Source organism: Dipodomys merriami, unplaced genomic scaffold, assembly GCF_024711535.1.
Source record: "Dipodomys merriami isolate MVZ:Mamm:240054 unplaced genomic scaffold, mDipMer1.0.p SCAF_1, whole genome shotgun sequence".
In the NCBI taxonomy this organism is placed as follows: Eukaryota; Metazoa; Chordata; class Mammalia; order Rodentia; family Heteromyidae; genus Dipodomys; species Dipodomys merriami.
In genome coordinates this window covers 106,164,106-106,184,896 of record NW_027202270.1, presented here as the reverse complement: position 1 = coordinate 106,184,896, position 20,791 = coordinate 106,164,106, and the positions used below count along the sequence as shown (strand labels likewise).

At 42.8% G+C, this 20,791-nt stretch overlaps 1 protein-coding gene across 1 annotated transcript; it reads right to left on the bottom strand.

Annotated features, from left to right (window-relative positions):
* Positions 1 to 10,851: 10,851 nt before the first annotated feature.
* On the bottom strand, positions 10,852 to 20,586 carry Pnn (pinin, desmosome associated protein). The gene is made up of 9 exons (XM_070027007.1): positions 20,431 to 20,586; positions 19,579 to 19,650; positions 18,985 to 19,053; positions 17,003 to 17,075; positions 16,826 to 16,920; positions 16,611 to 16,686; positions 13,772 to 13,927; positions 13,557 to 13,695; positions 10,852 to 12,457 (listed from the first exon to the last, which is right to left on the bottom strand). The coding sequence occupies exons 1-9, from the start codon at positions 20,541 to 20,543 to the stop codon at positions 11,103 to 11,105; spliced, it is 2,148 nt and encodes a 715-aa protein (XP_069883108.1). The 5' UTR covers positions 20,544 to 20,586; the 3' UTR covers positions 10,852 to 11,102.
* Between the last annotated feature and the right edge of the window lie 205 nt (positions 20,587 to 20,791).

The following is a 20,791-nucleotide window of genomic DNA, read 5'->3' as shown; positions in this document are numbered from 1 at the left end:
AGGGAGAGCAGCTCGATCCAGCTGATAGTGAAGACTTAGAAGAGGCTGCGGCGGAGCACGTGGCAGACAGATATGGAGGGTGGCGCCCCCTAGGGGTGGGAGTACCGCAGCAGCCAGGGAGAGGAAACGGAGCTGGCCCTCACCCGTCGGCCCCCCCGCCGTGCCCGCCGGCGGGGCGGAGTCACTTTATAAAAGAAAAAACCTGGTCACGATTAGCAGCCGCTTTCCCAGTCTTTGAGAATCCCATTACTGCTGAAAGAAATTTTGAGCCGGTTTCCTACTCCCAGTTAAAAGATTTAGTTGAGGCAGTCAGGACTTATGGAGTGACGGCCAATTATACCACTGCCTTGCTTCGAAGGCTAACTATTAATGCTATGATTCTGTGGGAGCAAAAACTGTTCAATATTTTCCTGAATTAGTGGCTAAACAGGCAATTTTGATCTGAGAAAAAAAAATAAAAATAAAAATAAAAAAATAAAAATAAGAAAAAAATTAAAAAAAAAAAGCAGGCAATTTTGGGTATAAAGTATTGTTTGATACACTTTGCAAAAATTCCAGATAAATTAATTATTCCATACACCCGTGAGCAAGTTGAAATTTTAGCAGCCACAATGGATATGTGGGCAATTCTTGTTTGCTCATTTCCAAATGTAATTGATAATCATTATCTTAAGCATCCTCTGCTTGCCATAGTTAACAAAAATTTAGTGTATTTTCCTGTTGTCACTTCAAAGGAGCCCTTGGCTGATACTCTAACCATCTTTACGGATGGATCAAAATCTGGACAAGGTGCCTTTTTTGTTCAAGGACACAAACAGCCGGTAGTCTTTAATTTTCGGCCGAATGTCCCACAGGCTGTTGAATGTTTAATTGTGCTTGAAGTTTTTAAAAGATTTGATCAACCTTTTAACTTATTTTCTGATTCATTATATGTTGTAAATGCCATTGCTTCTCTTGAAGTTGCTGCTTCAGTTAAGCAGGCCAGTACAATTTCTAATGTTTTGTTACAGATTCAATCCCTTATCTTAAACAGAAAACATCCTTTTTATATTGGACATATTCGTGCCCACTCTATGTTGCCGGGCCTGATGGCAAGGTGTAATGATTTGGTGGACCAGGCAACTCGGGCTATGGCTCTGGTTGCTGCTGATCCTGTAGAATTGGCAAAAGACTTTCATAGATTGTATCATGTACCTGCTAATACCCTTAGGAAAAGATATAATTTGTCCAGGCATGTGACAAGAGATATTGTTAAAGCCTGTAAATCTTGTGTTACCTTTCTTCATCCTCCCCATGTGGGGGTAAACCCCAGGGGGTTGAGACCAAAGGCCCTATGGCAAATGGATGTTACTCATCTGACGGAATTTGGTAAGTTGAAATATTTACATGTGTCTGTGGACACCTTTTCTGGTGTCATTCATGCCACACCTCTGGCAGGAGAAAAGGTGTCTCACGTCAGAATACACTGCTTAGAAGCTTGGGCAGCTTGGGGAAAGCCCCTTAGACTTAAGACTGATAATGGCCCTGCTTATACTTCCCATGGTTTTCGCGCCTTTTGCGCACAAATGCAGGTTGCCCACACCACTGGATTGCCCTACAATCCTCAAGGACAAGGTATAGTGGAAAGAGCTAATAGAAGCATAAAAGAAATGCTTCAAAAACAAAAAGGGGGAGTTGCTGAGTCCGCGTCCCCCAGGGAAAGACTTTCTCTTGCGCTCTTTACCCTTAATTTTTTAATTCTAAATGACAACGATCAGTCTGCCGCAGATCAGCATATGACAAGAGACTCCATGGATACTAAAGACATGGTTATGTGGAAGGATGTTATTAATAATAAATGGTATGGACCGGATCCGGTAATAACGAGATCCAGGGGAGCTGTTTGTGTTTTTCCACAGAGTCAAGAAGTACCTCACTGGGTGCCAATGAGACTGACCAGGCCGGTGGAGACTGCAGAAAAACCCCATCTTGAAGATGCCATCCACTCGTCTCCTGATACAGCTGATCTTCCTGCTGTTAGCAACAGTGCTAATAGCAATCCCTGTGATAGCTAAACCGATGATGCTGTGGGCTGTTACAATTTACTGACTGGATTGCCTCTGCGGTGTCCTTTTCCAAAGAGCGGGTGGGAGTCGGAATGTTTTTAGCCTGCTGCTTGGGAGGATGCGTGGTCTGCCTATGGTTGGTCTGTCGCCTTCGAGCCCAAACCAGAAGGGACAAGGTTGTTATCTCGCAAGCATTAGCCACTTTGGAGAGTGGATCCTCACCCCAGATTTGGCTGTCGGCCCTAAGAGGCAGTTAAGCCTTACCATTCTGCATAGCCTTAGCACCCCGAGGGATCAGGGGATCCCATTGCACCAGGACAGGTATGCAATTTGCAATTTGGGACAGGGTGCAAGGCAAGTGCACTGCACTTGAGGAGATGGTTCTCATCTCCTCAAGAAGAGCATGCTGGGTTGCAAGTGGGTTGATGCCCAAGATCCCACCTCTGCAAAAAAGGCATCGGACGGGCCTGGTCATCACTGGGGAAGGCGCGCCCCTCAGGCGAAGGCCAGTGCAAGGTCCTCTCATTAATGTCTTAGACAGAGGCCCAACCTCTACTCTTACCTGTTGCCATAAAACAAAGAAGGGGGAACTGTAGGGAGCCGAGGCGAGACTCCGCCCACTTGGTGCTTGGCGGGACGCCTGGGCTGTGCGCGTGCACGAGCCAGGTAGAGTTCCCAGCCAATCCCATGACACCTGGTGACGGTGAAAGGCAGGCAACCAACAATAGAAAGACCCGCGTTCCGATTCTCATATATAAGCGGCTGTGTTTCGGGTGCACGCTCTCTCGCGCCCAAGCTCTCCTACAACTAAAAGGCTCTCCAATAAAGCGTGATCTGAGAAGACTCCTGGAGTGGTGGTCGTTTTTCCTCGCTGGTCGAGTAGACGGTCACTACAACCGTGAGACTCCTATCTCCAATAAACCACCAGAAAACCGGAAGTGGCGCTGTAGCTCAAGTGGTAGAGCGCTCGCCTTGAGCTGAAGAGCTGAGGGACAGCACTCAGGCCCAGAGTTCAAGCCCCACGACCGACAAAAACAAAAAAAACAAAAAAAAAAACTTTGAGTTAAATGCAAAGCCTCTCAAATATTACATCTCAAAAAGGAATAAAATGAGATATAAAAAAAACCTCCTTTGGAGAAGCAAACTTGTATACCTAGTGATGACAGAATTTTATGAATATCATCATTCATAAGTTTAAGACCAGTATGGACTACATAACAAGATCCTGACTCAAAGGAAAAAGTAATAGTTATAGGTAACAAAATTAATAAGGTTCTCAGGAAGTGGCGCTGTAACTCAAGTGGTAGAGCGCTCGCCTTGAGCTGAAGAGCTGAGGGACAGCGCCCAGGCCCAGAGTTCAAGCCCCATGACCGACAAAAAAAAAAAAACCATGGTGGAAAATTAATAAGGTTCTCAAGCTTCATGTTGGATACATGTAAAACAATCCATTTATATAAAAGACTTGGATTAACCATTATTCTGATTTATAATAATATACTATGCTAATAAGTCAGTAGACTCATATAGGTGAATCTCCATAATTACCTATAAAGTCAACGCAATCCAAAAACAAACTAACTTGAAGCAATTCAAACATTATTGTAAAATTATATAAAATATAGGTAGACAAGAATAATCAAGTGTTAAGAAAAATAAAGTGCATTTGTTCCACCTACTATTAAGATCTAATAAGATTCCACCATTAAGCCAGGTGCTGGTGGCTCACACCTGTAATCCTAGCTACTCAGGAGGCTGAGATCTGAGGATCAGAGTTCAAAGTCAGCCCCGGCCGGAAAGTCCATGAGACTCTTAATCTTCAATTAACCACCAGAAAACTGGAAGTGGTGCTATGGCTCAACTGTTAGAGCACTCACCTTGAGCTAAAGAGCTGAGGGACAGCACCCAGGCCCAGAGTTCAAACCCCATGACGGACAAAAAAAAAAAAAAAAGTCTGGGAAGAGAACCATTCATAAACAGATGTTCAATCAGGAGAAAAGTGTACTGGTGTACTATTGGACATCTGAGCATGCATGTGGGAAAAAGAAGCAAGACTTAACCATACACTATGAACAGAAATCAATTCCAGAAAAGTAATAAAAGAGAGGCAGGGCACAGGTGGCTCGCATCTGTAATCCTAGCCACTCAGGAAGCTGTGATCTGAGGATCATGGATCAAAGCCAGCCCAGGCAGGAAAGTCCCTGAGACTTTTGTTTTCAATTAACTACCAGAATACTGGAAATGGCACTGTGACTCAAAGTGGTAGAGCAGTAGACGTGAGCTAAAGAGCTCAGGGTCAGGGCTCAGGGCCTGAGTTAAAGCCCCATGTCCAACAAAAAAAAGATAAGAGACTGTCTTCCTGGTCTTAAAATTGAGAGTGCTAAGAGAGTTTCAAACAAAACAAAATTGTAGCCATAAAAAATTTGATAGGGGCTGGGAAGTTAGCTCAATGGTAGAGTGCTTGCCTTGCATGCATGAAGCCCTGGGTTCGATTCCTCAGCACCACATAAGCAGAAAAAGCTGGAAGTGGAGCTGTGGCTCAAATGGTAGGGTGCTAGCCTTTAGCTAAATAGCTGAGGGACAGTGCCCAAGCCCAGAGTTCAAGCCCTGTGACCAATAAAAAAACAAACAAAAAACTTGATAAACACTTCAATTAGAAATTATTTTAATAAAAATGCCATTTTAAAGAGAAAAGCTGCCGGCACCAGTAGCTCAAGCCTGTAATCCTAACTACCCAGGCGTTTGAGATCTGAGGATCACGGTTCAAATCCAGCCCAGGCAGGAAAGTCCGTGAGACTCTTATCTCCAATTAATCACCAGAAAACGAGAAGTGGCACTGTGGCTCAAGTGACAGAGTGCTAGCCTTGAGCTGAAGAGTATCTCTCAGTGGTAGCCATATGCTTAAATGCACAAGGCCTTGCACCAAGCCAGGTATTAGTTGCTCATGCCTGCAATCCTAGCTACTCAGGAAACTGACAAACAAAAACAAAAACAAAATTCTGCAAACCTTCCTAGGGCTTGAACTCAGGGCCTTTGCTTGCTCTGCTGGCATTCTACCTTGTGGATGTGTGTGTGTGTCAGTTGTGGGTCTTGACCTCAGGGCTTGGGCACTGTCCTGAGCTCTCTTGCTCAAGGCTAGTGCCCTACCACTTTGAGCCACAATGCCACTTTCAGTTTTCTGGTGGTTAATTGGAGATTAAGTCTCATGGACTTTGCTGCCTAGGGTGGCTTGGAACCACAATTCTCAGATCTCAGTCTCCTGAGTAGCTAGGATTATAGGTATGAGCCACCAGCTCTTGGCAGTACTCAACCATGTGAGCCATGATTCTAGACTAGATGTTTCCAAGTTGGAATGATCATTGGCTTTTCTGCCCTACTTCTGCTTCCTCAGCAGTGAGGATTATAGACATGTTCATAGCTATAACAGCTACAACAGTGCTTGGCACAAGGAATGTGCAAAACAAAGGAAGGAGGAGGAGGAGGAAGGGGGGGGGGAGAAAGTGGGGAGAGGAGGAAGAAAAAGGAGAAGAAACCTACCTAATAGCTTTTCCTCTTTCAGGTCACTTTATCTATATAGCATTTGGTGGTAACTTAATCATCACATAATTTTCACAAGAACAGCTCTTTTAACAGACAAAGGCATACTGTTCTGTGCATATAAACCCATAATAGAAGCATAAAGACATGTAAGACTATAAGGCCCAACAGATATTTAACAGAGGTAAATGTTAATTTGAAAGGTACTTCTATGCTGGGACCCTTCTCATAGCTTCACTCTGGACAACAGGATACTAAATTTCACAAAGAAAGCCATCCCTTACAGGGAAGGTATGAGCTGCCAGTCAAAATGCTGTTTTGTTTTTTTTTTTTTAAATTGTGAAAATACCATACAGAGGGGTTACAATTACATGGGCAAGGTAAAGAGTATATTTCTTTTTTTTTTTCTTTTTTTTGTGTCCGGTCGTGGGACCTGAACTCTGGGCCTGGGCGCTGTCCCTCAGCTCTTCAGCTCAAGGCTAGCGCTCTACCACTTGAGCCTCAGCGCCACTTCTGGCTTTTTTCTTTTTGCTTATGTGGTGCTGAGGAATCGAACCCAGGGCCTCAGGCATGCAAGGCAAGTGCTCTACCACTGAGCCACCTTCCCAGCCCCATGAGTACATTTCTTATCAAGCATTGTTGTCTCCTCCTTTGTTTCCCCTTCCCATCCCCTCCCATTTCCCAACCACCCTCTCCCCCCCCCCCAAAAATGCTAAGTTTTGAAAAGATGCAACTATATTTTGATCTACAAACATTTTTTGTATGCCTGAGCTTGAACTCAAAAAGAGTCTCTCAGACTTTTCACTCAGGGCTAGCCCTCTATCCGCCTGAACCAAACCTCTACTTTTGATTTTTTCCGTGTAAACTGGACATGTGAGTCTCATGGACTTCTCCGCTTAGGCTGGCTTCAAATACTGATCCTCAGAATTCAACGTCTAAATGGCTAGAATTGCAGGTATGAGCCATCAGCACCCAACTACAAAAGGCAGATACAGAACTAAAGGAGTCTGAGCTGGGCACCGGTGGCTCACGCCTGTAATCCTAGCTACTCAGGAGGCTGAGATCTGAGGATGGCGGTTCAAAGCCAGCACAGGCAGGAAAGTCCGTGAGACTCTAGAAACTAGAAACTAGAGACCACTAGAAAACTAGAAGTGGTGCTGTGGCTCAAGCGGTGGAGTGCTCGCCTTGAGCTGAAGAGCACAGGAACAGTGTCCAAGCCCAGAGTTCAAGCCCCATGACCGACCAAAAAAAAAAAAAATTTAAGAAAGGGGTCTGATAGTATCACAAAGAATCAAGTTCATACACTTTAGTCATTAGAGAATCAAGTTTTTATTTGTATCTTTTTAAAAATTTTTGCTTGTCCTGAGGCTTGAACTCAGGGCTTGGGCACTGTCCCTGAGCTTCTTTTGCTCAAGGCTAGTCCTCTACCACTTGAGCCAAAGCACCACTTCCACCATTTTCTGTTTATGTGGTAGGAATTGAACCTAGAGCTTCATGCATGCTAGGTTAGCCCTCTACCACTAAGCCACATACCTAGCTCCCATAAATTTTGATCTTGAAATTATAATCTTGGCTACTAGTTTTTACACCTATCACAGCAGAGGAATGCAACACATATAGAGGTGGATTCTGGATCTCCAAAAAGGCCTACCTTCAGAATCTGATTTTTCTTTTTGTCATGGGGCTTAAACTCTGGTCCTGGGTGCTGTCCCTCAGCAGGTCAGCTCAAGGCTAGTGTTCTACCACTTGAGCCATGGTGCCACTTCTGGTTTTCTGGTGGTTAATTGGAGATGAGTGTCTCAAGGACTTTCCTTGCCTGGGCTGGCTTTTAACCATGATCCTCAGATCTCAGCCTCCTGAGTAGCCAGGATTACCGTGTTGAGCCACTGGCACCCAGCTTTCCATTCCTTTTTAGATACTTGTGTGTTCTGGTACTTGAGCTTCAACTCAAGGCCCTTAACTTTTTTGCTCTAGAAGATTTTAGCCGGGCACTGGTGGCTCACACCTGTAATCCTAGCTCCTCAGGAGGCTGAGATCTGAGGATCATGGTTCAAAGCCAGCTCCGGCAGGAAAGTCTGGGAGACTCCAATTAACCACCAGAAAACTGGAAGTGGCACTGTGGTTCAGTGATAGACCACTAGCCTTGATCAAAAATGCTGTCAGTGCCCAGGCTGAGTTCAAGCCACACGATTGACAAGACCATATATATATATATATATATATATATATATATATATATATATATATATATATATATATATATATATATGACCCTTTAATGATAACACTAAATGCTTAAGTCAGATTATTATTCTAGGTATGTTGAAGGAGCACAATGGGGCTTGTTTTGTTCTGGGAAGCAAGCAATAAAAGTATGACATAAGTAACCACAGGTTGGCAGTACTAGACTGATGCAGAATGACCATAAATTCAAGATCAGCTTAGGCTACATAGGAAGACCCTATCTCGAAAAACTGAACAGAAGAAACTGAACAAAGCAGGAAAATAGAAGTGAAAGCAGAGTGGCAGGTGTTACTAATGTAGTTGTAATTCAGTATTAATTATATCTCCTGTCATATTTCCTTCTAGAAAACTGCTAGATGAGACATGCTCAGAAAGCAGATTGGAGATGTAGCTTTTTTGGTAGACCATTTGCTTAGAAAAAAAAAAACCCACATACACACATTTAAGTGTATGAAGGGGGCAGGGTACAGTGTTTGGTGGAATGTCCAACTATGTAGACTGCTATTGTTTCCTGGAAAAAGTGACAATGGAATTCTCAAAAAGAATTTCGTAAAAGCACTCAAATTTAAGTACTTTACCCTCAAATATCTTAATATGTTCATTAAACCGACCCATGTAACTAAAATTAAGTTAATAACAAGAGATTGCTTCAGTTGACTTGGCCCCAATTATCTAAGCAATAACATCAATAATTTACTAGTTCTGGAGTTTAAGACCCTTGATGGGTGGTAATACAGTCCACTAAAGGTTAAACTTTCAGTGGCTGTCCAAACTCTGGGTTCTGAGTACACAAGATGTTTCCTAAGCCTTTTGATGTCTATTACTAGAGCTCCAAACTCCCTTCATGAAGTTCAGCAGCCTCATTCCACACTGGCTTCTAGGGTTTGCATATTCTTATGTGTAATGTCTAGTAAGACTCTGGCATTATCTTGTGCTCCTGGGAAATTGCCACTCTTCTAAGCTGCTTTGTAAGTGAACATCAAAACACCTGTAAACTTTATTTTTGCCAGCCATGGGGCTTGAACTCTGGGCCTGGGCACTGTCCCTGAGCTGCTTTAAGCCACAGCGCCACCTCCAGTTTTTTGTTTGTGGTACTGAGGAATTGAGCCCAGGGCTTCATGCATGCTAGGCAAACACTACCACTAAACCACATTCCCAGCACAAAGCTTAACTTTAAAATTATGCCTAAACCGGGCGCTGGTGGCTCACGCCTGTAATCCTAGGTACTCAGGAGGCTGAGATCTGAAGATCGCGGTTCAAAGCCAGCCCGGGCAGGAGAGACCGTGAGACTCCTATCTCCAACAAACCACCAGAAAACCGGAAGTGGCGCTGTAGCTCAAGTGGTAGAGCGCTCGCCTTGAGCTGAAGAGCTGAGGAACAGCGCCCAGGCCCAGAGTTCAAGCCCCACGACCGACAAAAAAATAAAAAAATAAATAAAATTATGCCTAAAAGTTGAGTAGCATTTAAATGTTAGAATTAAAGCTAAAAATAATTGGCTTCTCTGAAATTTTAAACAACTTTCCCATTACATTCTCATTACTACCTACAAGTAACTTTTAAGCTCTTATTACTTTTCGATTAGCAAAACAAATATGTTATTTATACTTTCCAGGAAGAGTGGGACTCAAGCAGCCCAGCTCAGTCAGTGGCAGAGATTGTACTGAACATGAGCTTCAAGTTTAATCCAACACCATCAAAGAGAAACATAAAACTTCATTTGTATAGGTGTGTAGTGCTAGGAACTGCTTACCAGCGAACCACATCCCCACCCCTGTACAAAGGTTCTTAATGTGTGCAAATTATTAACATGGCCTTTTCCCTCAACCAGGTCAGATTCAGAGCCAGCACTTCAAATCAGTTTACAAACCTGTTCCCATTGCAGCATTTGAAAAATAAATTTTGTCGAGCACTGCAAGCTGTGAATGAAGTTACTCTCTTGATGGAAACACATGGCTCAGGGATTTCGTGGTCAGCAGTTTAAATTGTTCATTTACTATTTTAATAATTACTCCAAGAAACTATTTTTTGTAAGAGTTGTTTTAACATACTTGCTTACACTTACACGAGTTGTACAGACAACAAAACTAAGTCTGGAAGTGCTTGTTCACATTTTCTCTGAAACCATTTACTTGAATATTGAAAGCAACAGTTTTAAATTATGAACTAAAAACAGGTCATTTTCAATGTTATGTGCTCTCATATAATACATCAAAATACAAGTACTTATCTTAAGCAGTCACACAAGTCTAAGCCACATTTATTTGCACATGTATAGTAATGGGCAACAAATACTCCATACAAATTTATAAAACAACAAAGTTATCACCAGGTACACTTAGCGTGTTATCTTGCTTACATAGTCAAGTCTAGATGAACTTCCTTCATTTTGTAAACTTCCATACAATGGTTCCTTGAACAAAACTTCTCTAAAACACATATTGGCATATTTAAGTTAGAGCCAACACAAATGTTAAGACAAGACCACAAATTTGAAATCCAAGTTTAGAAGATTCTTTTACCTCCCTCCCTTAGAAGTAACTATTAGTTTAACAGATCGCATATACTGTTAGCACAGAGGTAACCACAAAGACAGAAGAATGATGCTCCCATAATCAGGAAAATGACAACCAAAATGTACTAGTTTACGTTATCTACCAACTATACGGTCTGAACAAAAAATAGGAAAACGCTTAGATTAACAAGGGAGATCAGAAAATAGTAAATGATTATAAAGAGAACTATTCCCCTTCAAAGCTGCAAAGACCTGACAGCTAAGGCCAAGTAAGTGAGGAAATCTTCAAAAACATTCTAATCTTATTATCTAGTGATAAAAACTGAAAATGATATCAAGAGGTTATTTATTATACAAGCGTCAACAAGGACATCTCAAATATAATGAAATGAACATTTATTTCTACAAAAGTAATGTATGATACAGAATTAGAAGGGAAAAGACTTAAAAGATTTACCTATTAAAATATACAGATTCTTACTGAAGCATATAGGATATTTAAAAAAGATGACAAGGGATGTTAATCTTTTTATTATTATTATTTTTACATATTTTGGAACCTCACATAATTTTGATAAATAACTCTTACAAAATTATGCAAAAAGTACAAGAATGTCTGGTAAACAAACAGTCTGTATTTTCCAAAAAGATTTTTTACAACATGCAATTCTTAAGGCAGCATCCTCCTTACAAGGAAAGGTAATCCTTTAACTCATCAAGAAATCTTCTGCTGCAAAGAATAGGCTAAGAAAGGCTGGCTTCTTCCATTAACGCCTTTTGTCTTTCCTGTCTGATTTTCGGTCTCTCTCACTTCTTGAAGATCGTTTGCCCGATCGACTACTCTCTGATATAGACCTCTTTCTGTCAGACCGGGAATTCTTATCCTTCGATCCTTTTGTATCTCTACTACTACCTTTTGAAGATTTGTGACTTCTTTCTAATCCTGATGTATCCCTTCGCTTCCGATCCATGCTCCTTCTGTGCTTTCTGTCTCTATTGTGTCCCCGACCCCTACTTCGACTTCTACTCTCACTACTACTAGTAGTGCTGCTGCTACTATCTCTGCTACTACTACCACTTGTACTGGAACTACTACTAGAACTGCTTCGACTACTACTGCTGCCACTGCTAGAACTGCTTCCGCTGCTGCTACTGGTTGAACTGCTACTAGAACTACTGCTGCTACTGCTTCGACTTCTACTCTTGCTTGTTTTATTTCTAACTCGACCTCTACTTCTACTCCTGGTTTTGGTTTTACTTTTGCTTTCTGAGTGCACTGTTAAAACTGGTTCCACTACTGGCACCTCAGTGAGCTTTACAGGCTCAACAGGAAACTCTTTCCTCTCAGGTAGTTGATTCTCTTGTTCCTGAATAACCTGAGGTGGTGCCTGTGAAATAGCTAATGTCAAAGTCTCAGGTTGAGAGAGAGGCTGGGGCTGATGTACTTGCTGGGGCTGAGACTGAGGCTGGGGTGGAAGGAGGGACTGAGGCTGAGCCACAGGCTCAGGTTGGGGTTCAGATTCTTTTTCTTCTTTTTCCTCTGATTCTTTTTCCACTTCTACAACACTAACATTCTCTTTTGGAGGAGAAAGAGATTTACATTCTTTATCTGGCTCAACTTCAAATTCCATCTCTGGCTCCAATTCTTTGCTAGTTTCATTTTCTGAAGGTTCTATACTTTCAACTTGATTAGTTTCCATCACTTCCTGCTCAGCAATTACATTCTGGACATTCTCAACCATCTCTAGCACATCTATAACTTCCTCAGGCTGACTATCCTGTTGTTTCTCACTTTCCCTTGCCTCTGTTTCCTCCTCCATCTTAACCTCCATTTCCTGTTTTTGCTCCTCCTCCTCCTGTTCTTTCTCTGCATCACTATGCACTATACCTACTTCCTTTTCCTCTTCTTCTCCTGCCTCCTCTATTTCTACATCATTGTGCTGATTACCTGTCTCCTCCAACTCTTCCTCTCGCTGAGCCACCTTACCCTCTTCTTGTTCCGCCTTCTGTTCTTCATTACGCACCACCTGATGCTCTTTTTCCTTCATTGTCTGTCTTCTAGGCCTAGCCTCCATCTTATTTATTTGTTCTGCAAATTCGAGGCGTCTACCTTCAAATAAAGCTAAACAATAAAAATTATGTGTAAAACTTAGTTTTATACCAGTCATAAATGGTCATTAAGCTTCATATAAATCTTTTTGAATAAAGAAAATATTGATTATAGCAAGTAAGTAATTACAAACTGACAGCAAAGATCCAAGGGAAGTCTATATATCAAAAAATTAGTAACAAGAAAATCTAGACCACATCCAACTAAAACCAAACATTTGCTACTTAAAAAACTTCTTTAGGATGGGCACTGGTAGCTCACACCTGTAATCCTAGCTACTCAGGAGGTTGAAATCTGAGGATCATGGTTCAAAGGCAGCTTAGGTAGCAAAGTCTGTGAGACTTTATCTCCAACTGACCACAAGAAATGGAAGTGGTGCTGTGGCTTAAAGAGGGGCAGGGGGTGGTGAGGCTGCCAGCCTTGAGCAAAAGAAGTCAGAGAGTGCCCAAGCCCTGAGTTCTAGTCCCATGACCCGATAAAAACAAAACAACGAAGCAGAACCAGTTTTAGAGGACTCCAAATACATCATCTAGACAGCATCTTAGCAATGTATATCCCTCTAAATGTTCACCTTTTATGAACTATAACAATGTTCATTTTTGTCTTACTTCACTGAGAGCAGTTTATGTGCCAACGAAGACTACTATGCAAAATTATCTTATACAAATACATATGCTTAAGAATCACCAACAAAACGAGATTCAGTTTAAACTCCACCATGAAGCTATATCTATACTCCAACCTATTACCTCAAAATATCTTAAGAAACACCCACCCAAAATGAACTATTAAATCACATTATTTTAGAAAACAATAATGTGAAAGTGTACTATCTTATCCATTAAGATAACTTCAATAGGGGCTGGAAGGTGGCTCAGTGGTAGAGTGCTTGCCTTGCATGCCTGAGGCCCTGGGTTTGATTCCTCAGCACCACATAAGCAAAAAGAAAAAAAAGCCGGAAGTGGCACTGTGACTCAAGTGGTAGACCGCTAGCCTTGAGCTGAAGAACTGAGGAACAGCACTCAGGCCCAGAGTTCAGGCCCCATGACCAGACCCCCCCAAAAAAAGGAAGAAAAAAAAAAGAAAACTTCAATAGACTTCATGTACTTACCATTCATTTTTCTCTGTGATTCTTCTATTAGTTTTTGGGTAGCTGGACACATTCTTCCAGGAATATAGAACAAATGGGGCTTTGTCTTAGTTCTTATATATTTAATTATCTTGGCATTATGTTCATTCCATTCTTCTTGCTAAAGAAAAGGTAAAAGTTCAGTGCTTTTATAACACCATGGATTACCAATCTTAGCATTCATAAACAATACTCACCAGCTGCGCAAGCTCAACCTTCTGTTCCAAAAGCCGCAGTTCTGTCTGTTTAGCACGTCTCTCTTCAAACAGTTCTCTCCTTTCATTTTCAACTTGCTTTCTCTCTTCTTCTGCCTGAACTTCAAGTTTTTGTTCAATTTCCTGGCGTCTCTTTTGCTAAAAATAAATGATCAGCTTTGATTTATTTATTATAATAGGAAAAAGATATCTGGTTTCAGTCTAGTTATAATCTAAAACATATCCTGATTATGTGAAAACATTATAGTTTTACTATATAAAGTTGTATGTATATTTCACACTTTCAATTCAGAATATCTAATAATTTCAACTTAGCATTTGAGACTGGTTGCACAGTATCTTTCATAAAATAGAGACCATCAGTCCTATCAAGGCCATCAGTCCTAGAGTAACTTCTCTTCTGCTGTAAAGTTTAAGGACATTTTCCACAAAAGTAAACCTCAAAAAGAGTGTCCTTTTTAAGAGTTTATTTTCAGTTAATCTTTCCAAACAAGAGAATGTGACAGAAGTCACCAGTTGTACTTTCCTCTAATTCCAAGATAAGTTTGGGGGGTTTTCAGTACCAGTCCTGGGCCTTGAACTCAGGGCTTTGGCACTGTCTATGAGTTCTTTTGCTCAAGACTAGTGTTTTACTACAGCTCCATGTCCAGCTTTTTTTGGTAGTTAATTGGAGATATGTCTGTCTTTTCTACCCCAACTGACTTCAACCCAAAATCCTCAGATCTCAGCCTCCAGAACAGGTAGGATTACAAGCATGAGGCACCACGCCTGGCAAGATATAAGTTTTTTGTTGCTGTTTTGTTTTTTGAAGCAGGATCTTTCATTGTAGCCCAGCTAACACTAAACTCCCAATCCTATAGCCTCAACTTGCCTGAGTGATGAGATTAGAGATGTATACCTCCTGACTGCTTTTAGGATATTATTTATAATCTCAAAGTTAATATGTAAAAGGTGAAATAAGGATGAACAAATACAGCAGTTGAACTCACTGAATCTATGTTGAAAATGAACTATATAGCTTGTGGGTGGAAACAGGAAGGAGGGAAGAGGTGACATTGTCCAAAAAGAAATATACTTTTTTTTTTTTTGTCGGTCCTGGGGCTTGAACTCTGGGCCTGGGCATTGTCCCTGAGCTCTTCAGTTCAAGGCAAGAGCTCTACCAGTTAAGGCACAGCACCACTTCTGGTTTTTCTACTGGTTAATTGGAGATTGAGAGTCTCATGGACTTTCCTGCCTGGGTTGGCTTTAAACCGTGAGCCTCAGATCTCAGCCTCCTGAGTAGCTAGGATTATAGGTATGAGCCACCAGTGCCTGGCTAAGAAATATACTCTATCTGTATACTCTTTACGGTTATGTAACCATAACTCTCTGTACATCACCTTTATAATAATCTATTTGTTTTCCATTACTGAATTGTTGCTTCCCCTCTTACTTCTCCAGAAATAGTATGTAGAGTTCAACTCTACACATTTTAAGCTATAACAATCAAAGGAAAAAATGTACAAAATGATGACAATTAAATTAGCTGTGGAAGCTAATGTTCCTACTTTTGCTTCTAGATCAAGTAAATGTGTGTAAATTAAGACTGAACAGTAAAATAGTTGCGAAACTGAATTACCCCCTATATGAAAGAAAGCAATGAGACCTAAATAGATGGCTTTGTCTAAGGCCAAATAATGGCATAAAGACCTTAGACCAGACCCAGATTTAACAGACCAGAAATCACTTAAGAAGTAAAAACAAAAGGGTCAGTTGGAAATAATTCCTACCTCAGCATTTGGTGACTCATGCCTGTAACCCTAGTTACTCAGGAGGCTAAGATCTGAGGATCATGGTTCAAAGCCAGCCCAGGCAGTAAAGTCCATGAGACTCTTAATCTCCAATTAAACACCAAAAAGCAAGATATGGAACTGCTGCTCAAATGGTAGAGCACTAGCCTTGAGTGCAAAAAGGTCCAGGGCTGGGGATGCGGCTCAGTGGCAGTGTGTTTGCCTAGCATGCACGAAGCCATGAGTTCGAATCCTTAGTACCACAGAGTGGTACTGTGGCTCAAGTGGTAGAGTGCTGGCCTTGAGCAAAAGAAGCTTAGGGACAGTGCCCAGGCCCTGAGTTCAAGCCCCAGGACCAAAAAAAAAAAAAAAAAAAAAGTTCCAGGGTAGTCCCCAGGCTGAGTTCAAGCCCCAGGACTGTGGAAAAAAACAAACAAAAAAACTCCCCACTCTTTCTGAAATTTTGGGACTGGCTTTAATTTAGGCCTTCATTAAATCTTTGAAGAATTATCTTTTAGTTTTTAAGATAGGGTCTCACTTTTTTACCTTTTAGTAACTTGGTGTGGTACTGTCGACTTATAATCACATTATACTGTGTAAAAGGATCAGAGTTCAAGGTCAAGTTGTACTACATAGTGAGACCCTGTCTCAAGTTTTCTTAAAAAATTAGCCATCGGAAGTGGTGTTGTGGCTCAAGTGGTAGAGCACTTGCCTTGAGCTGAGGGACAGCGCCCAGGCTCAGAGTTCAAGCCCCATGACCGACCGGGGGGGGGGGGGGGGGGGACGGGACTTTTAGTAAATGGCCAATTTTAGGGCTGGGAAGGTGGCTCAGTGGTTGAGCGCTTGCCTTGCATGCCTGAGGCCCTGGGTTCAATTCCTCAGCACCACATAAGCAAAAAGAAAAAAGCCAGAAGTGGCTGTGGCTGAAGAGCTGAGGGGCAGCGCCCAGGCCCAGAGTTCAAGCCCCATGACCGGACCCAAAAAAAAAAAAAATTAGCCACCTAGGCTGATAGTTTAAAGCAAAACAAAAACAAAAAAAATTGCCTTATTACCCTTTCAGTAGCAACAGTAGATTCTTGTTTAAATTTCTGAAGAGTACCCATCAACAAGCCAAATATTCGTCGATTCCTAAAAGACACAACAAACAAAACTCAGTTTCACTAGGGTCTACTTAATTAAAACTGCTATTTCCGAGATACATTTTCAGGCATTTGAGCAACCCTGTATTTTTTCCATACACATCATTATTTGACAGTTCTACAGATACCTCTGCTTTCCCTTTTCATCCATATTTTGATCCTGGATAAGGTCTCTGCGTGTGCGTTCTTTGGAGGTAGCTACAACTGAAGACTGCAGTGCCGGCTGCAAGACAAAAAGACAATCTCAATGACTGAAGTAGCTTATGGGTAACATGCTTAAAATGTAGTAGGTACTGTATTCATACCTTCTTAACATCATCATCCTCTGGGTCACTCTCTTGGCGCGATTCTCTTCTTGTCCGACGCTCCCCGCCCAGCCTGTCAAAAGAAAAAATAATTTATACCATGGAGAATTTGAGCTAAGTGCACACAAAAGGCAAATGTCCATGAATTCTAGTACTCATCTCCTGAAGCCTCATTCTTTCAGCCTCCTCACTATTTTTCTTTTTCCTATGGGAGTGAAAGGATAAAATACAGTAACAAATGCTCAACTCAAATTTGGCTCATCAAACATCTAAATATTTGTTCTCTAAGTACAAAATAGAGTAAATGGAGACGGGCACTGGTGGCTCACACCTGTAATCCTAGCTACTTAGGAGGCTGAGATCTGAGGATCAAGGTTCAAAGCCAGCCTAGGTAGGAAAATCTGTGAGACTCTTATCTCAATAAACCACCAGAAAACTGAAAGTGGTGCTGTGGCTCAAGTGGTAGAGCACTCACCTTAAGCTGGAGAGCTGAGGAACAGCACCCAGGCCTAGAGTTCAAACCCCAGGACTGACAAAAAAAAAAAAATGGTTTAAAAATGTCAGTTCGGGGCTGGGAAGAAGACTCAGGGGTAGAGTGCTTGCCTTGCATGCCTGAGGCCCTGGGTTCAATTCCTCAGCACCACATAAACAAAAAGCTGGAAGTGGCACTGTGGCTCAAGTGGTAGAGCGCTAGCCTTGAGCTGAAGAGCTGAGGACAGCGCCCAGGCCCAGAGTTCAGGTCCCACGACTGGACCAAAAAAAAAAAAGTCAGTTCTTCACAAATTCTTCACCACTTCCGGTTTTCTAGGGTTTATTGGATAAGAGCCTCACGGACTTTCCTGCCTGGGCTAGCTTTGAAAATTGATCCTCAGATTCCAGCCTCCTCAATAGCTAGGATTACAGGTGTCAGCCACCAGTGCTGGCTTCCCATCTTGATTCTTTTATGATCCTTACTTTCATACCAATTTAGGTTATTGAATAAAACACTAAATTTTGAGGGATACTGGCTGTCTTACCTTAATCTTGTATCAAGGGACCTCAAGGTTAAGTGGCATACCACTAAATTCCAATACAACCCAACTCAACAATACTTTTGTACTGTCTTTTCTCTTTTTGTGGTGGTCATGGGGCCTAGGCAGTCTTTCAGCTTTTGTGCTCAAGGCTCTACTACTTTGAGCCACAGTGTCACTTCTGGTTTTCTAGTAGTTAACTGGAGCCTCACGAACTTTCATTCTTGGGCTAGCTTTGAACTGTGATCTTTAGATCATAAACTTCTGAGTAGGTGGCATGAGCCACCAGTGGCTGGCAGGATCCCTTCTCTTATGTGTCTGCTGGTACTTAGTCTTTATTTTATTTTGTTGTAAAGGTGCCGTACAGAAGGGTCAGTTATATAAGGTAATGATACATTTCGTGTTAAACATTGTTATCCACTCCTTCATTTTTCTTCCACTATCCCTCTCCCTTTCCCCTTTCTTCCCCTGCCCCCAACCCCAAAGTTGTAAAGTTCATTTCGACATAGTGTGTCAGTATTGGTACTTGGTCTTGAACTTGGTGTCTAGGTGCTCTCATTTGGTTTTTTTCAATCAAGGCTAGCTCTCTATCACTTGAGCCACAGCTCCACTTCTACTTTTTGGTGATTAATTGGGGGTAAGAATCTTATGAAATTTCCTGCCTGGGCTGGCTTTGAACCATGTTCCCCAGATCATAAGTCTCCTGTGTAGCCAAGATTACAGACATGAGCCACTGGCACTTGGCTTAATATTCTTTTTTGGCCAGTCCTAGGGCTTGAACTCAGGGCCTGGGCACTGTCCCTAAACTTCTTTTGCTCAAGGTTAACACTCTACCACTTAAGCTGCAGTATGACTTCTGGCTACTTCTGTTAATGTGGTACTGAGGGAATCGAATCCAGGGCTTCATGCATGCTAGGCAAGCACTCTACCACTAAGCCACATTCCGAGACAGGTATTCTTTTTTAAACATACCTACTGACTGCCCCTTCAAGGTCTCTCTGTTTGGCTGGGGGTCCTCCTCCACTATCTGAGAATCCACGCCTGCAATTAAAAATGTACAATAAATTGTAAACATAAGCTACATTTGTAACAAGATAATAAAGTTGCTTTTTAAAAAAATGTTCCAACTGAAGTAACCTTAAATAGACAATTCAGCATTTTGGGAGGGGTTGGGGTTTTTTTGTGTGGTGCTAGAGATTCAATCTCAAGCCTTATACATGCTAGGCAAACACTACTGCTGAACTACATGCTCATCCTCCAGAAAGCATGTGTGGTATTTTTAATTTTTATTACAAAGACGATGTATGGAGGGGCTACAGTTACGTAAGTCAGGTAAAAAGTACATTTCTTTTTGGCTTTCCTTGCTCTTGCTCTATTCCAATGTGCAGTATTCTTAAGAATACAATTAAGGTTGCTAAACACTAGTACAGTTAATACTCTTCCTCTAGCTTTCCACTTCTAAAAAAAAATTAGCAGATGACAGTATTAAACGAAGTGATACAGTTCTTATGGTGAATTTTATTTACATCAATGCACGAATTTAATACACGTGTTAGGGGATCTTACCTCAGCAATAAACTACCACGTCCTCTACCTCCACCAGGACCAGAAAGGGCCAGCAATCGGGCTTGGATGGGTCTATAAAAGATTCACAATCATTAAAAAAAATTATGTGCACCAACACCTAAGGGTGTCGTACGATATTTTCAGATACTATTCTTTGAGGGAGGGGCAGGAAGTGTGAAGAAGACCAGTTCCAAAATGACGGTTTCAAATCCACGTGTTTCAAAGAGAGGGCAGAAGTACTCAAAAAAATCATCACATTTACCACAAGGGCACTACGCATTAGCACATCCACCCACCGCGAGGAAGCGGCCTTCTGGCTCGGCAGAGCCCGGGGAAAAGGTGGCCGGCAATCACCCGGAGGGGGTTCCCGGGTCAGCCCAGAGGGAAGAGGCTTTGTGCTGCAGCCCCAGGCCTGCAGCGCCCAGGGCGGGAAGCGCGATCCGCGCCGGCCGGCGCCTCCAGGCACCGCGCTCCATCCTCGGGCCCTTTGCCCTGCGGTGGACGGCGGGGCTGAGGGGCCCCTTCGGCTTACTGCGTGTCGCAGAAGCCCGCAAGGCCTACTGCGGGGTCGGGGAATGTGCTCGGCCCACCGCGGGGTCCGAGAATCGGCCTACCGCGGGGCCTGGGAGCCGCCTCGGCCTCCGGTAGGGCCTGGACGCTGACTCGGCTGACGGCGAAGCCCGGGAGCCGGGCTGCGGCGGGGCCCCGAGGCCCGCGTTTACCGCCGCCCGGGGAACCGGCCTACACGTTTCTTCCACTCTTCCTCAGGGCCGACTGTTCGTCCTCCCCAGTCCCAGTTCACCCTGACCGGAGGGCTCTCTTTTCCATGCCGCGGTTCCCGATCCACCCTACCTCACATCATTCGGGTCTCGCCCGGTGAGCTTGCGGATGTTCTCATCTACGTTCTTTAGGCTTTCTTTGGCCTTTTCTAGCTGTTCCTGCAAAGTTCTCACTGCGACCGCCATCTTCTCCTGCAGCAGCAGCCTCCGACACCGTTCTACAGGCCGCGCCACCGGCGCCGCGACGCAAGACGCAGAAAGACCGACAGCTGGGTGAACCACTAAGCACGGGAGTTGTCCTTCGGCCTCAGCCACTCAACGAACGGAAGATGGAGACATTTCCAGCCTTTGGGATTCTGGACCAATGAGAAGTCGAAGAGGCGGGTAGCTCCCGCCCCAAACTAGCCGCGGGTGGCTGGGCTCCGCTACTAGCG